Source organism: Clarias gariepinus, chromosome 6 (genome assembly GCF_024256425.1).
Source record: "Clarias gariepinus isolate MV-2021 ecotype Netherlands chromosome 6, CGAR_prim_01v2, whole genome shotgun sequence".
NCBI lineage: Eukaryota > Metazoa > Chordata > Actinopteri > Siluriformes > Clariidae > Clarias > Clarias gariepinus.
The window spans coordinates 16,550,758-16,569,770 of NC_071105.1; the positions used below are offsets into that span (position 1 = coordinate 16,550,758).

Consider the following 19,013-nt stretch of genomic DNA (forward strand, 5'->3'; position numbering starts at 1 on the left):
ATTCTTTTCAGTGTGTATAAAAAATACCTAAATGAGGGTTTCTTCTTGAATAAAACAGAAATAAAAGTGTCCTGTTCTTTACTACTGATTCCTGCTTGACCTCTAGCTCACTAACTGGTTATGGAGGCTACTTTTGGCAAAACACAGGGAGGAGCGTTTGGACACACACGTGGAGCTCCCTAGGAGGGAAAGACCTGGAGCCAAGGGTCAATCCCCAGGTCATGGACACACTCTGATGGGTAATTAATTGAAAAGTTAACCCTTCCATTTCCCACAGTCTACAGCACAGCTTTATAATTACATGTCATATATTTATATGGTTATTTTCTTGATAGATCTTTTTCTCCCCCCACTAAGTTATTAACCTGATGGTATCAGGTTACCATTACCCAGTGATTTGCACAGTTTTTGTCCCTCCCTCTTCATGTTTGACTGGATAAACCGTGTTCTTGTGGAAACACCTATTGAATTGATTGAGCTCTATAAATCTGATATTGTCCAGACAAGATTTCTTGTGTGTAATATGGAACATGAAGCCGTTGTTGGGAAAGAACACATCAGTCTGGCGACATGAGTCACCCCCTTACAGCTGCCTGAACACAATGACCAGCTTTTACCTAGTGATCAAACCACAGGGACCAAATTTCCTTCACACCATGTCAGGTTGTTACTAGCTAAGTGGCTTGTTATTTCAGCTGAATATTAAATGTCTGAAAATAAATCACTTTGACAGAGGCCAGCTGGAGAATAAGAACTGAAACTGGATGTTGTATTGGTCAGCAAGCTATTCTGATATGGGAGAAAGCTCCAGTTAGGAGATGTGCTAAAAGGCAGCTCAGGGAAAATCCAATCAGCAGCAGAATCATTTCTGAGAGTCAGTTCGAGCAGTTCAGGTGAAGAGACTTGTTAGTCAGGGGGTAGAACATTTGTTCTTTGACACCCCTGTGATTTGAATTCCCAACCATCCAGGAACATGCACTTGCAAATGACCGTCTGTATAATATACCATCAGTGCCAAAAATGTGGCTGATATTTTTTGTAGCATACCTTGCTGATTTATTTATTTTTATTGGATTTTTGAAATGACTGACTAATTTGTTCCTTGTGCTGTTTGATTAATAAACTTACATGAATCTGTATAATAGCAGTAGGAGTAAGGCGGCACAGTGGCATAGTGGTTAGCACTGTTGCCTCTCACCTTCAGGCTCCGAGTTTGATTTCTGCCTCAGGTCTGTGTGCGTGGAGTTTGTATGTTCTTGCTGGGTTTCCTTCAGGTTCTCCGGTTTCCTCCAAGAGTGCAGAGACAAGCACGCCAGGCTAATTGATGTTCCCAAATTGCCGTAGTGTGTGTTTGTGTGGGTGTGTGTGTGCACCCTGTAATGAATTGGCACTCTGTCCAGGGTGGTGTACCCTACCTCATGCCTAAATTTTCCTAGGTTAGACTCAGGATAAGAGGTGTAAAAGATGAATAAATAAATAAATAAATAAATAAATAATACGAATAATAATTTTACTGTGCATACTTTTTGTGCATGCAATTACTGTGCAATGCTTTAGAAAGAGCATGAGAAGTAAAATAGCATTTATACTAAATCATTTACAATTGGTGCATGTTTTCTAACCTAAACCATATTCAAAGATGAATAGCAACATAGCATTAGACATGTCTAAATTAATTTCTATAAATTTAATGTCTCTGCAGGGTCATGGTAAGACTCACACATGCACATACACCGCACACACACACACACTGTTGCTGTATAATAGACACAGAGGAAACATGTCTCCACTTCCCTGAGCATATTTTCAGTCCCGAAGAGACTGTGAGTGTGCATGGCCGTTATGTTTTATGTGGACTCTTGCCTTGATTTCCAGGTGATCGTATTATAGTGGACAGAAACAGTGTGGGGAAATATGAGAAAGGGTGGGGTGTTTTGGATACAAGTCAACCTTTTACTGTTAATGAATAAAATAATAACCTACGCGTGATTTACGGCCTTTGTCCTTCATCTGTGCTACACCAGGAGGAGTTCCACAGGGAATGTGGACCGTATCATATTTTTTTTTTGCGCAAGTCCTGTGAGGGAGTGCTAGGTTGAATATTTGGCTGCAGGTATTGATTTTAATCATTTTGTTACAGATAAATATGATGTGTAAAGAAGTCCAAAGCTTAGTTCTGAATGTTTTAATTAGTATTTGTTTTTTTGTTTTTATAACTGATTTTGGTAAACACCCCACAATATGTTTAATATAATTCCGAAAAATCCCTTTAACACATTTAAAAAATACATATATTTAAAAAAAAAAATGTAAGATATGCCATAATAATATATATATATATACAGTATATACACATATATACTGTATATACACATATATATGTTCATATATACTTATATATATATAAATGTCGTTTAACAACTCTGCAGGTTAATTACTACTGAACATTTCCGAGCCTCCTGTTGGTGTAGTATAGTTTACTTTCTGTCCAGTAAGTGATGTCGTTTCAAGCTGATGCTTTTGCTATTTTCTTTATTTTGATCTCTGTGCTGTGCCTGAAAAGCATCTTTAGCAATTAAGTCATTACACAACATTCTTGTAATCCTGCAGCATGATTTTTCAAGTAACTTTTGTTTATCCAACTATTGCAAATATGAGTTTTACAAAAGCAGAAAGAGTCCCTGATGACTGTGATCGTGGCATTCCTCATGCTCTCTGGCTTCCTCCCACTTCTCAAAAACACAGTAAATAGTCTAAATCAACAGACCACTATAAACGTCTTTAGACGTGAGTGTGTGTGTTTGTGCGTGATGCCCAGCATTAACTACCTTCTAATCTGGGATAACGTTCCACCTCATGCCCAGTGTTGTCCAGGTCTAATGCAAACCTAAGCAGAATAATGCAGCTACTAAAGATGAATAGTGTAACTGTTAGAAAAGCACAGCTACTCTAAAGGTAGATAATAAATAGACATGTTTTTAAATCATATAAAAAATACACTAGTAAACAGTATTCCACTGAACTGTAGTCACAGCACCACATCATATAGTCTGGAAAACAGGATACGGACATGGCATCCTATCCAAGTGCCCTTTGCAGCTGACACAGACTTTACTGTACATAGACATCCATTTTATTTGGTCAAATATGTACTTTATCATGTACATCTCAGCATTGAGCTTCTCCCTCACAACGGCAGGCCTTGTGTGGTTAGGCCTTTCTCCACTCACACACACCTCCTTCTCCTCGTCCTCCTCCTCCTCCTCCTCTAGCCCAGTTTGTGTCCACAGCATTCGGTCAAGAGCGTGACGGAGGGTCAAGCTTCAACGGCGCTCACTCAAGCAGCTCTGCCCAAAGAAGGCATTGTAGTCCTGTGAGAGTTTTTTTTTTTTTTTTTTTTAAATCTTCTTTCTGGCACACTGCTTCAGACGTTCTGCACTCTTAGACAAAGATACACCACAGTGACAATAAAAGAAAATCGTGGTCTGAAACCACCTTGATCCTCTGCCAATCTTGATAAGTTACAATCCAAAGATTTCTTTACAATTTAGTGGGAAAACCGTCACCGTATTACTGGAGCATCTCATCAGCCCTCATGTCGATTGTTTATTTATTTGTCCTTCCTATCACCAGGAGTTTGGATAGAGCAATTGAGATTATCAATAGTACGAACTGTTGGAAATAATCACTGACAGGAGACGGCGCTTTAATTTGGCCAAAGATTTCAGTATTTGACCTTGAAGTCACATAGCAACTTTTTATTGCTCTTTCTCTGACAGGCTGTTTATTTCAGGATTTCACTAATGGACACAATGGCCATGATGCATCGTTTTTTTGTTCTATTATTAAAATGACCTATTTTAAGTCAATAAAGCTTTTATCTCTTCAGCCTTTTATATACACTGTAAAGGCACGATCAAGGTTGAGCATATACAGTCTATTATGTAAGTCTGATAGTGCTATAGTTTTATTTATATAAATTTTATTCAGTTATAATTAATTAATGCAAGGAACTTTGTGTTTGAACTTTTTTTCAAAATTTATGCCAATAGCATTTAAAATGTCTTTTTGATTTTGAACTTCTACAGATCGTGTTGGAAACTTATTTCTTTCCTGTTTCTTGTTTAGACAAGAAAATGTAAAAAAAAAAATGTATACATCATAAATCCAAAATTTAAATATTTGGAAAATGTACCCTGTAATATATTTAAGTTACTGCGTTGGATTGTCGCACTGTCTTGTGCCCTAAGTTTCCTGGGATAGGCTCCAGACCCCCTGTGACTCTGAATACAGGGTAAGGAGGTAGAGATGATGAGTAAGTGAGTGAGTGAGTGAGTGAGTTATTAAGTTACATTATTATTATTGTTACTACTACTACTGCAAAGTGCTAGTGTTTTTTTACACCAACAACAGAAGATTGATTAGATCCAGCCTTAACACTACACGACTTTATTGATTTTTTTTTTCAACAATGTACTATGACATTATGAAATGTTTAAAGTTGAAAGTTTAAAGCCTTTAGCCGGAGGCCTAAAAAAAAGAAAGGAAAAAATTACATGGGCCGTGATACACAGTGGTCAAACATCACTTGAGATTTATTATTTTTTTTATTCATTCAAAAGTTTTAGGAATTTGTTAATGACTTTAAGTTGATTCATCACTTCTTTTTGCTATTTGTGTTTAAAATTCTGTATATTAATAGCCTGCAGTCAGTAGATGCTTTGAGACTTACCTGGTTTATATCTGAATTGTAAGAACTAATAATCAATTTATGAGAGGGTGGCCTGTGCAACTGGATCCAGTTACAAGTGCAGGTTAGCAGAGAGCCGAGTTTAGCCAGGCCACTAATGCATCCTGTGGGGAATGTTGTCTGTTTGAAACTGAAACTTCTGACCCATGATTTTCTGTCCTTATATGGTACTGAACTGAAGGAAGTAGAAGAAAAAAAATGATAGTTGCTTTTAGATTGAAGTCCAGGTTTTATTATAAGACACATAACTTTTGTATGAATTAACCAGCCAGCTAGCTGTATCTAAAGCTTATCTAGAATTGTCTAGATGATGTCTGGGAAACACTTATTACCACATTGTTTTATGGGATTAGTGATTAATGACATCCTTTATATATAATAAATATCCTTTAGCAAACACTCCTAAACAGCAAAAAAAATGAGAAAAAAAGGCCTCTGTGCTCCACTATATTTTTAATCATTGTGCAATATGGAATATTCAGCCAATTAATTGTCATTATTTTACAGTTTTTAATTTTTTTTCTAAAAAAACTAATTTTTTTCTAACTAATATATCTACAATTCTATAAAGGTACAAAAGGTTTCTGAAGCATTCCTTTAAATCGCAAACAGCATTAATTTTAATGGCTAAATAATAATTTAAAAGGGACAAGTCAATAATTACATATTCTAAATTATTTTTTTTTTAAGGCTAACTACATGCGGCTTTTTGACTAAACCCCAGGTAGGCTAAATAATAAATATTGCTTTAATATGTTTCATAACTCATGCAGACCATTTTAACAGGCAACGCAAGAGCTTGCAGAACTTTCGAGAAGCTCGTGCCAACTTCTTTCTTTACTGCAGGGATTTTAATTAAAAAGTCTCCTGTGCACAAAGTGGCTGAAGCCTGCTCGGATTGCCAGATTGATAAGAATCCCTATATTATACGTTTCTCAAAAAAATGTAATATGGTGGAAATGTTTTATTTTTTACTATTTTGTTAAAAAAAAAAGTAAGACTCTTAGATATTCTGCATTTATTACATGGTAAAATATTTCAAGGCTTTATTTTTTTTTATTCTGATGTTTATGGCTTACAAATCAAACCCAAAAATCCGATATCTCAAAATATTAATTTCAAGTTTAAGTAAATTACTATTCATACGGTATAAATACTCGGTTTAGTTCAGTACACTAGGCCACTGACTTGAGAAAGATTATCATCAACACAGTCTGCTAGAAGGGTAAACCATAAAAAAGTCATTGCTGAAGTGGTTGAACTTTTGCAAAGAACTGTATCAAAGCATGTTTATGGTACTTTGACCTGCAGGGAAAAGTGTGGTAGGCAAAGTTGCAGTCACATCAGGGATGATGGCAGACTTATCAGAATTGTCAAGCCAAGAAGATTCAGGAACTTGGAGAGCTTCACAAGGAAAAGAGTGAGGCTGGAGTCAGTGCATCAAGAGCCACCACACACCGAGCCCACAAATAGGCTACACCTATTGCCTTCCTAGTATCAAGCAACTCCAAAACCTGAGACAACATCAGAAGAATCTTACCTGGGTTGGATTTTATTATAATTTAATTATATATCAAATTTTTTTTAACAATGGAAATGCCACAATTTGTTTCACTGGTATAAACAATAAGGATATGAATATAAAAATGAAGAAGTAAAAATTTCTAGATTGGCTTAGTGGTTAGCACTGTCACCTTCCATCTCCAGGATCAGGATTTGATTCCCCTGTCAGGTCTGTGTGCATGGAGTGTGCATGTTCTCCCCGTGCTTGGTGGGTTTCCTCCGGGTACTCCGGTTTCCTCCCACTGTTCAATACATGCAGCTTAGGTAAATTGACATCTCCAAATTGCCTGTAGTGTGTATGTGCCCTGTGATGGATCGGCACCCCGTCCAGGGTGCAATCCGCCTGATGCTTACAAAATAAGTGGTGTAGAATATGAATGAACTAATAAATTAACATTTCTCGCTTCATTGATTTTTCCCTAATGCGCATAAACAGTGCACCTGGCATGTTTTGGGAAGTGAGAGGAAGCCAGAAAACACGGAGGAAACCTGTACATACATAATATCTACATCATACCAGCGACCTGAGACCTTATGTCACTGCATCCAGTCGATATTGGAAATGATATCATAAACCATGTAGAAAGGTTATGTTTTATGTGTGTGTGGGAAAAGTCATTGTGTGCAAAAAAAAATGTTTGTACTGTAACTTGACCTGATGTATTGAATTTGTTTATACAAGCTGGTTGTTTTATTAAATGCTTGAACATTTGATAAATGAACAGTTTGAGCAAGTATTTACAACGGGGATTTAGTTGCAGATATGGCAACCTCTATCCGTCTAATTTGGCGGCCGCGTTCCTCGTGCACTCATTTATTACTGCACTGACACTGAGTTGGGCTGAAAGTGTGGGACTTACGCGCGCGTATGTCTGTGTGTGTGTGTGTGTGTGTCTATGTGCGTGTGCATGCGCGCGTTAAACTGAGCTTCTCCACACGCTGTGGTCCATAGATTCGCTGGAAACTCATTTGGATTCGGAGTTTAAAATTATGCCACCGTTTTCCAGGGCAGAAGTGGAGACGGATCAGCCGAAGGAAACGCGTCTGGGGTGCATTTTGTCCGGATTGTTTGCATCTCGTGTCATTTCGTGCAGAAGTGCGTTTTTACACACAGGTCCATGAGAGGAGCGCGGGCAGGGCGCAGGAAAGGTAACAAGGCATGCCAGTAGTTCTACCTCACTTTACTAGCATGCAACTACCACTAATATGGAGAGATTAGTTTGTTTGATTGATTAGTTATTAGATTAGAATAGAAATTTCTCAGGTCTGGGTTCACTTTAGTTTATTGGAGCTTAGTGATGTTATTACTAGAAAAAAAAAACATCTGTCTAATATTTGATGTATTGCATGTTTATTAAATCATTTTGATCTATTTATTTTATTATATATACAGCTCTATGGAATGCTTTATTATAGGTATATAACAGTATAATGTAGTTAACTCCACTACAAATGTACTTGTACAACATATTTAAACTTGGGAAGTAGAGTAAGATTGAACTACAAACAGATTTTTAGCTATATTTGGGTTTTGTTTATAACTTAGGGATGATGCATGCACAACACTGAGCTCTCTGGTTTTGTTTTCTCTTCTGTTGTGTTATAGTAATATAGAGTTTATTCCCCTAGCCTTTTCTATTCATTTTGTCAAAAGTGTGAACTGTAGTTTGTAATGCATATTAAAACAAACAAACAAAACCCTGTTTCTGTTCTGGCTTTTAAAAGAAAAGAAAAAAAAAACAGGTTCTTAAAATAAAATGAAAAATAAACACTGAAATAGAGTAAAAAGCTGAACATTTAACATGAAAAGCTGCAATGCTTACTCTATGTCTTGTCATTATATACAGTAGTGCAGGTGTTTGAGGTCTTGTTCAAAGCCTAAAACCTGCTTAGTGTTTTTTTTACCCCACTTGACCAAAAAAAAAAGCTTTCAGTTTCAACTGAAGGAGATGTTTTATATTTTTTAAGTGAGGTTTTATTTCTGATGATCAAAGCTCCGTGGCTGTGTGTTTGCATGCATTGCCAGAGCTGAATGCTGATTTTTATGCTCGATTGCTTTTTCGTACTCCAGGTGGCTAGGTGCACTGATTCATTTTCTGCTCGGTTTCTCGAAGCTGGAACAAATCAGCGCACCCAGAGCGGCACTTTTCACGCCGCAAAGTGAGATTTTTATGTGCATGCTTTTAACCCGGGGTAGATGTTTTCCATTTAAGGGACCGTAAAAAAGCTTCTCCATATCACATGCGCTTAGGAGTTCTTGCGATTTGACAAGAGGTCAGTGGTTTGCTGTAGACTGACCTAAACAGAGTATAGCATGTGTGAAATATATTTTCCACTGAGGAATTATTTATTTGTGGTGTAGAACATCACAGCTGCAGACTTTTCTATGTGTAACGCAAAAAGCTGGGGTCAGAGTGCAGGGTCAGCTGAGACATAGTGCCCTTGCTTAAGGACCCCTTAGTAGCCAGTGCATGGGCTTAAACTCACAACCTCCAGATTATACTGTATGCCTTGAACATCCTAAATTGTTTAAAAAATGTAGGTTTTAGTGTTTAGCCCACAGCCAAATAGTTTTGATCATTTCGTGTAGTTCTTCTTATCTTAAATCTTACTGCTAGCTAATTTAAATAGAAGAAGCATTTTTTAAATCTCATCTACAAGGTCTTGTCCAGAAAATATCCATCCATTATTCTTCTAGTCCTCTCACTCTTAGTCATGATTCGTGAGTCACATTCTCAGGTGCTCTGCTTGTTGTAGGCCTTCCGGAACGAGGATCCAAAACTTTCAACAGATTCTCGACCATCTTTGAAGCGTTTGTGCCGCACTTTTATTAGCACCGCACTCATTGATTCGTCCCTGGAAGCCTTCTGAATCATCCGAATAGTTTCCACGAAGGAATTCTCAAAATTAACACCAAACGTGATGCAGATTCAGTGCTTTACTCACTCAGTCATTTTCAATTCAACAGCCACAGGGTACATGCTCGCTCCACATCGTTTAACGCCTTACTCACTAGAATAGTGCGGTTGTCATCGTTCACGCACGCACATTCCAGTCCACTCTCCTTGTCTGCCAGGTTACATCGATGTCGTGCAAACCGTTCTCGTTATATTAACAATGGCCCTTGTACATTACAGCACAGTGAAATTCCACCGGCTTTTTAGGCAGTTGTTGTCAGAGTGCAAGGTCAACCATGATACATAAGGCCTAATGGCCATGCTCTAGACAGTGACAGCTTGATAATAATAGGGTATAAGACCATGTTCTTCTGATCAGTATCCAAAGCCTTCACCACTGAGTCACCACTTCCAAGCTTACTAGGCATGTTCTGATAATCAGTTACAATATACAAAAATCTGCAAAAGTCCTAATCCACCTCTTCTATAATTTCTTTATATTCATTGCTAGGAAAATGAGACAGGATATGCAGTGATTCATTGCAACGTGCAAACCTATATGTAAACACAGTATACTGCATGACACAAGGAGAGTTTGTATAATTCAAATAAATGTCAATATTTTATATGACCACTGTTATTCTTCAACACATCCTGAACTCTCTTAGGCATGCTTTCTTGTAATTTGTTCGGGAATAGTTTTTTTTTATGCTCTTCTCGAAGGACTTCTTTGGACTTTGGCTGCTTTTTGTTCTGTTCTCTGTCATGATTTCACACTTCTTTAACAACGCCGAGACCTGGGCTACAGGAAGACCATGATTGATGTATGCTTTGACTGCATCGGCAGTGTATTTAGAAGACTAAATTGAAAAATACAAGAAAGTCTGGACCTTTGGAAACAAAAAGAAGAAGAAGACATGAGGTGTGGCTTAAGGCTTTTGCACAGTATTTGCACAATATTAATAGTTTATCATCGCTACTGCTTTGTTTCGATCACCAGCAGGTTGTCAGAGCATTTTCTGATAGAGGTGGTGCTTCAATGATAAAGTGTGTGTGTTTTAGAAGGCAGCAAAGCGACTGCAGTCTTCTCAGGCTTGGTATTTTGACAGATGCATAGGTTTCTTTTTTTTTGAAATATGAACTATCCCCTTGACTGTGGAAGTTATGCCAGACATATAGTTTTATGTATAATTTTAATAGCATTGTAGTGCAACACAGTGCTAGAGTGTTACACAGTTTATCGTATCATAATATGGAATTTAAATCTCGTCATTTATTGCCTTATTCGGATTGCTTGAGCACGGTATCGCTATCAGTTGATCTATTTTCAGGTTGCCAGGATGATTACAACCATTAACAGTGGCAGAACATACTAAACTAATCTTAGATTTCTGTTATTGTGTGAGTCAGGATCTCTGCGTGTTTCCCTTCCGACTCCGAGTTTTACTCTCTGATGCACTCGTGACAGATAAAGGAGTGTTTAGGGAATCCTGTTTGGCTACGCCTCACTAATAATAATAGCTCAGTACATGGGTTTTACTTCCCTTTGATTAAAGTGCCATATTCAGTAGCAGGTGTACATTAGGCTACTCCTATGTTTATGACACCAGCTTGGTTTCAATGGCTTGAAAGAAATATCTTTATGTAGCAAATTTACTGCTGTAGACAGGATACGTGCTATTGCCGCTTCAAAAAAAAAATCAGACTCTGAAATGCATTACCGCCTTAAAACAGCATTAGTGCAGGTGTTAGGAGAAAAGCAGAAGAGGAGAGATGAAGCTGCTCAAACACACTTTTATTGTAGTAGAGCTGAAATGTGGTTTAGCCGCTGTCGGTACTAAAATAAATTCATAGCCGCTTTATGTGCACACATTGACGTTTACTTAGCAATAAAAAGCTCTTGTGAATGCTTGATGAGAAGCAGTTGTGTGATAGTGTAAGCTGTTCTTTTTTGTTTTATTTTTTAAATGGACAGCCTTTATTTACTCCAACCCAACAACCCATAACTTAACACAGAAGTGCCACCCAGCAGGAGTAATATCATTCACGGCTAAATTGCTTTGTGTTCATTTGATTAATTCCACAGTACACAGGTCAAGCTTTGATTTTTAAAGGAATATTCACTCACTCATCGTCTATATCCCTGTAACCTGTATACAAGGCGAGGTACACCCCGGACGGGGTCCCAGTCCTTCACAGGGTACACACACACACACACACACATACGCACGCTCATGTACACAGCCTAATCTGCATGTCTTTGGGCTGTGGGAGGAAACCGGAGTATCCGAAGGAAAACCCATCGAGAACATGTACACAGACCAGCGGCGACAGTGCTAACCACTAAACCACAGTGCCGCTGTAAAGAAATAGTTTGGCCAATAAATGACAACATTTCCCTTAACTCTGCAGCTCTGAAGCTATTGTTGCTAACAAATAAGAAATGCGTGTAACTTGCAGTTTAGCATCATGCAAAAACGAGTTTCCAAATTGAGGCTGGTTTGATGAAGTCGCCTCAGTGATCCTACAAGCAGATGTTGCTCTGGAAGAGATTTTTACCCGCTGTGACTTGCTGTGTTTATTCATCTTTGTGTGCGTATGCAGAGAACCTTTAAACACTTCTGGCATTAACGGAATAAAGCGTTCTTCCGAAGACTCTTTCAGCAGTTTATTCGGCACGGAGCTCATTACTGCGCCTCTCCGCCGGATGATTTGTTGGCAAATTATATTAATACAGACACAGTTATAAAACTAATGCCATTGGGGCCCTCGGCTTGCTTATCAGGGACAATCTGATCATTTTGATTTATACAGGTTTTCTCACACATTTCATTGTCATTTTCCTATTTACTCTATCGTTTCATTCTATAAAGCTTCTTTGTGACAAAGACTATTGTTAAAAGTGCTATACAAATAAAAATGTAATGTAATTAAATTGTCATAATAAATACTACTGTCCCTGTATTTTATAGAGGGTGACGTTCATATAAAATATTAAGATCATTCGCTTATTTTATTTCAATAATTATAAATATCAATGATCAGCCACAAACATCTGGGACCTGTCTAATAAATGATTTGTTTAGATATGTTTTATAATGTATATATATATTGCTATAATAATAAATGTATAATAATATACAAACTATAACTTAATAATCTGATAAGGCACTGTGGATAGTCTTGCCACCTTACAGCTCCAATCAGATTGCGTTTTTTTTAAATAGCAAACATCACCACACAGCAGCTTTATAGAAACAGAATATTGCTTTGAGAATCACTCAGGATGTGCTAGACTGTTCCAGGAGATCAGATAGATATGCCTCGGCTAGTCTCAACCTCGCCGGTTTGTATTTTTTACTTCTAAACTCAGCATATTGAATGTGACAATCTAATTGTACCAAATGCAGTGGGATTAAAAGTGAACATTGTGGCATATCGACCTCTGTGTAAAAAAAAAATGTATGTACTGGGCACGGATGGGTTTTGTTTGAAGTACTGAGTGGTGCGTAAATAAAGTCTTGTGTGCGCTGACAGGCTACGGCATAAGGTTTGTGTTTGGACATCTGTTATGTCAATCAAATGGCATTTTCTTAAAAGATATGAAGTACCTTGTCAGGTTTATTGATAGAATATATCTACTAGGGAACTCAGGGGTATGACTTGTGAGACTAGGTAACACCTAAACCATATAGAACTTACAGTAAATTTGATGAAAAGGACTTTAAATGCAGAACTCAACAGAAAGCTAATGTAGATTACTTTATCTGGTGACTTGGCAGGTGTAGGAACTTTTATAAAAAGAATTATAAACTTAATATTTTACAACTCACAGATGACAGATGTAATTTGATTAATACTTTATATCTAATTGACATGTCATTGGAGGTCCTTTCATCACAATGACTTGTGAAATACTGACCCATCAAGTTACTGACTGGTTTGTTGTTGCATCCGTAGTTTAAATTAAAATAATTATATAATTTCCAAAACCTCACAAATTAAAACCATTCTCAACTCTCTAACATCCTCACTCTCATTGCATTTTATTTTTTTTCTTTCCATTAACTTTTTTTGTAACAAACCCTTCAGTATGATAGGCCTCTTCCAAATGGTTGAGATGTCACTTAATGGTAAAGTATCGATATATTGTTACAGTTAAAAAAAAACAACAACAACAATACAAAACCACACTATTTAAAGACACATCATCTAATAAACTGTTTTCATATAACATTATCGCAACCAGGTGGTAGAGATAACTCAATCAGGTTAAATTATTGTATAATAATAATGATCATAACAATAGTAATTAATCAAAATAATTTTTATAATCAATATTTTTGCATGGTAAGATAGTTGCATGGCTTTTACCACTTATGTAATTAACAGTTCTGCTGCCTGTTTGGCTTCCTGTTGTCTGAATAGACGTTTAAACTGTGGAGCATTTCCAACAGCAGCTTTTATTCATTAGTGTTAAACAGTGCAACATGTGGACTCGCACTACTTCACACATCCACCGCGCAACAGATATTCATTTAGCAGGTTGTTGGAGGGGAGATTTAATAGTTTTGTATAAGAGCACCTTGTTTTCCTGTTATTGCTAAAGTGTCAGAGGGCTCAGAGTAGGAGGAGGATGCAGTCAGTCTGCGAGTTACAAACACACAACGCTGTGGAATGTTCCAGAATCGCATCAGAGTAAACACACACAACTGCAAGAATGCATCTTAATCTCTTCTCGCTCTCGCTCTCTGTCTCACACACACACACACACACACACACACACACACACACACACACATACACAAACACACAGGCAGCATCTAAGCACAGGGCACTTGCTTCCTTGGTTCTGTCTCACTGACAGATCACAGAGTCCGCAGAGAGCCACACTCTCCACCGTGAGAGACTGATTACTTCGTCTCACACGCACAAACACACATACATCTACATACATGCACATTACAGGAACTGCTCCACCATGTTTAAAGAAGGTGCACCCGCTGTAACCTACAGAACATCAGGAAAACAACAGTGTGTGGGACAGAGATGGATACTGATTATATTAGTTTGCTCCAGGAAAAAAAAAAAAAAGAAAAAAGTATGGCTGAACATCTGGTCCTTTGCTGTTTTCGCGAAAGGAGATCCATGGTGAGGAATCCAGAGGCCTCATCATTTGGAAAAGTTGAGAACATGCTTTGATCAGCGGGCCTTCTGCTGCAATGGTTTCTTCTTAGAGAGAAAATAAATCAATACACAATTATTCTGACCTATCACCTTTATTCTATACTAAATTGAGTGGTCTCATTCTGGGCACGCGGGCTCATTCAGTTCATTATATTTCTCCAGGATATTCCATTTTTATAATGTAGCCTTACTGTACAGTACATTCATAACACACATGTTCACACTTGTGTTGTAACTCAGCTGATTAAGTGAGTGAAGTGTTACAGGGGCTGAGTGCTGAGTGGTGGAGTCAGGTGTATGGGTGTGTGTGTTTGTGTGCATGTGAGTACACGTGTGTGTGCTCGTGTATGTGTGTGTGTGCAAAGCATCATATCTTGTTGCGGCATATAATTACCCCAACTAATTTGTCTTTGGTAATTCTTACCTACTAACCATTACCTCATGAGAAATAATACATCGTTTTTATTATTATTATTATTATTATTATTGCTATTACATATAGTCTTACTTTCTATATTTAACCTTTGTAAAACCGAAAATGAGTTGGTGACAAAGTAATACATGCATTACAGAGCAATTACTCTCTCCCTCCCTCTCCCTCTATGGTGTTTATGTACATTAGGGTTGGGTAATCTAATGGAGGCCATCTGTTGGTAAATAAACAGCATATGTTGGCACATTTCCTGCTCTTTTACGCTTTCATGTAAAGACACTTAGCTAAGTCTAACGTGCACCTTTTCTGAGGCTGCAGTGATTAAAAGTGCCATAAAGCATATCATTAAACATTACATGTTCAAGTTCTTTTTGACGTCTTGCATTATGTTTTTATTTGCTGAATTAGTTAATAGACTGTGAGTAATAGTATGAAATAAATTAACAAGTGGTGCATAGAAGGATAGATAAATAGATAGATAGATAGATAGATAGATAGATAGATAGATAAATAGATCTTTATTGTTATTTCTCAGTACTCGTGTTCAAATGCAGTTTAGCATCAACCAGAAGTGTAAGTACTAGTGTACTGTAAATACATGGTATAGAGGAAATACTTTATTAACTGATGTTTTGAATTTTGAAATGTTTTGTTTCTTTGCATGGTTTTTGAGCTTTGATGATGACTGCTGTTACCACTTTAACCCTTTCTAATGCCCCCTTCACTTCTGTTCTCACTATATGTTTTGACTTGCACAAAACATTTTCAATTATGACTTGCATACAATGCCTGAAGCCATTTACATCCTTTGAGGTGTGTAAATATTGGTGTGTGTGTGTGTGTGTGTGTGTGTGTGTGTGAGTAAGTAATTGGGTAGGAATGATACTGTATCCTTGCCCGAGTGTGTGTTCTGATCTCAGTGTAGTATTTGTGATGGTATGAGCGCAGTTGACGTGTCAGTCGCACAGCTTGGATTACAGCACGTTTCGTAACAAGACACTGGTTCACCTTTATTCCAGTCGGTCATCTCTGAGCTGTCGTACTGACTGGACCACTGGAGCTTTGGAAGCAAATCAGTCTCATTAATAATTCACACAAAAGTCAGGATGCACATATGCGTATCCCAATTCACGTGTGTATAACCCAATTCACGCGCACAAAAATAAATAAATAAATATATATATATATATATACTGTATATTCATGATATACGTTTTATAAATGCACATCAGCCAATTAGATGCGACCTCGCCATTCAACCAATCACAGCCCTCCATGAGCGCGGCACTCAAGTAGCTCAGCTTTTCACACCTTTTGCGCAATCTGAGTTAATTACAACGGAAATGGAGTTTTACCTACTCAAACCAAGAACAAGATGCACATGTAAGTTATTACTTTATTTTATAATGTTCAATGAACTTCGCAGAAAATAACATAGCTACAGTAACCACTTTATTATCTTTATAAACACTTTACCGTCATTACATGTTTGTCAATCAAGACAGTCACAGTTTTTAATTTGGAGAATAGATGTTTCTATGGGTCACGGGGTATTCTGATATATCTGAATGCCACCAGATTTCCTTTTATTTCATTAACAGCTTAAATGTGTATAAGATAATAAATTAAAGCTGCACGATTTCAGCATTTTTTTAAAATGGCGATTTCATTTCAAACAGTTATACGATCTAATTCCTAAATAACAATGTCAAATATGATCATGTTTAGATTTACCTAGGTGCTGTCACTGAGCCAGAGAGCGGTTGTCATTTATAAGTATTATTAAACAGCTTCTCTTCAGTCACCATTATTTCTTACAATATGATTTCCTTACAATAATTCAAATTATCAGAGGTACTGGGATAAAAGTTTGTATTTCTGATATAAACACTAATGTCTACAATACAACCCCAACATAGATCGTATCAGTTATATCAGAAGGTGGTGAAAAGTGGTTGCTAAAAATGTACTTCATTCATTCATTCATTCATTCATTCAAGAGATCCAGTAATGCAATAAGTAAAGCCTTGAGTCATGTGGGAGAATTATGTTTATTGTAAAGAATCGAAAATCATGGCAGTTTATCCATTCATGCAGCTTAGAGTGAATTATCAATAATTATAAAAGACTGTTTCAACAGGTGACAAGAGTTCACTGATAAAAAAAATAAAATAACACCAGCATAACATGGCTGCTGGCAAAACCTGTCAGAGTACAGCATTTTATTGTAGTCTTTTTTTTATATTTACTGTATAATCGTCTGATCCACTGACGCTGTGTGAGATTGCTTAGTTTTGACAGGGCTGTCATGACATCTCCTGGAATATGTATCATTTCACTCAGGGCACTAATAACAACTAGCGCCTGTCTGCAAATTGTGCTGCTAGAGATTGCTAAATTATTAAAGAGAAAAGATGTATTTTAATGTACGTTATACTGTTTAAAATAAACGTTTTGGATCATGCTGCATATCTTATATTTTTAGACGAAGTTTATTTATGAAACATTAGGAAATAAAGTAATAACTTACATGTGCATCCTTTTCTTGGTTTGAGTGGGTAAAACTTCATTTCCGTTGTAATTTCCGTCGCAAAAGGTGCAAAGCTGAGCTACTTGAGTGCCGCGCTCCTGGAGGGCTGTGATTGGTTGAATGGCGAGGTCGCATCTGATTGGCTAAAGGGTACGAGTGACCCACGTTGCTGCCAGAAAAGTCTGAAAAATACACACACAAATCCAAGGCGATTCACACAGGAAAGGCAATTTGCACAATTACAGTCCATGATACATTCGTGAATTGTAAAGATTGAATTGGGTTTCACACATGTGAACTGGGATACACATGTGTGCATCGTGTCTTTTGTGTGAATTATTAATGAGACTGATTTGCTTCCATGTGGAGCTGGTTATGATGAAAGAATGTCTGTCATGACAAATATTTTTTTTTTAACAATCCTGACAGGATCTGTGAGACAATAATTATAATTATACAATATTATGTTTTGTAGAATCACTGTTATCCAGGTTTGTTTTTTGGCCAGAACACTCACTAATGAATGAATAGAATGAAGGTAAAAAAAAAAAGCAACGAATTGGTCCTGGTGATTGTTCATTGGTTGCCATTCATTATTATTTCTCCTCACCTGCTCTGACTGGCTCTTGAAAGCCAGAGAACGACTGAATTCATGCCTTTCTAAAGCGATCATGGTCGTGCCCTACAGTCTGAACAATGAAGTGTTGTCATGCATAGAGATTAAATGTTTGCGGCCATTCAGAGTGAACTTCAGCATCATTACTTGAATCAGAAGCCGACATGCTATAACACAGTCTCTGACCCTGATGTGAACAGCAGCAACAATCACAAAAGCAGGATTATTGGATGTGTCTGTTAACAAGCTATTTGTGGCCTCTCTAGTCTTAGCTATCTAATGCTGGCTGATATCTGTCAAAATGTCTGCAGTTGAAGTGATTGTGTGATTGGGAAGCCATCTCTGTCGCACTAATATATATTTTATAAATATGTAAGTTTATATCTTATATTAATAACCAAAAGCATTTAAAAAAAGAGAACCTAAAGTACATTTTGAAATGGCCTGAAACTTTGTTATTAAAATACTTCATGAATAGTTTTATCTTTTTATACATTTTTCTATCATTTTCAACATGAAATTCTCATCAAAATTCAACATAAAATGTACTCTCATCCTTTTTCATTGGCGAGAGCACTTTAAATGTATAACCCTGTTTCCTTAATTATAAATGATTCAGGTAAAGATAAAATCATAAATATTTAAATATATAAAACTAAACCACCCGAATGTCCTTGATGTCCTCATTGCATTGGTATTGATGCTGCTTATAATTTATTTACTATTTATTCCACAATATATATTCATCTTTATCCGCCTCCACCATTCGCCTTCCTTTCTGACTTGGCCCAAGTTTCTCTTCTGACATTATATACAGTATATATTCAACAAGTCACTAATAAATGGAGGTGATTTAATTGACGATACTATTCCTAGTGCCCAAGCATGCACACATAAGCTCACACCCATCTCAACTACTGTTTGTTGGTTATGTAGAACGTTTCTGGGAATTGATTGACTACTTGTTAGTTCTTACTTTGCTTGGAGGTGCACAGAGTTAATGAATCCTGGCAAATTTATCCTTATGGTTCTCAAGA

At 37.1% G+C, this 19,013-nt stretch overlaps 1 protein-coding gene across 1 annotated transcript in view; it reads left to right on the forward strand.

Moving 5' to 3' along the window:
• The first annotated feature begins 7,175 nt into the window (after window positions 1-7,175).
• Window positions 7,176-19,013, forward strand: part of LOC128526852 (neurturin) — a 32,012-nt gene continuing 20,174 nt past the window's right edge. Inside the window, exon 1 of the mRNA XM_053499036.1 lies at window positions 7,176-7,462. Within this exon, the coding sequence (XP_053355011.1) occupies window positions 7,432-7,462 (31 nt within the window). The 5' untranslated portion in view covers window positions 7,176-7,431. The remainder of the gene's footprint in view (window positions 7,463-19,013) is intronic.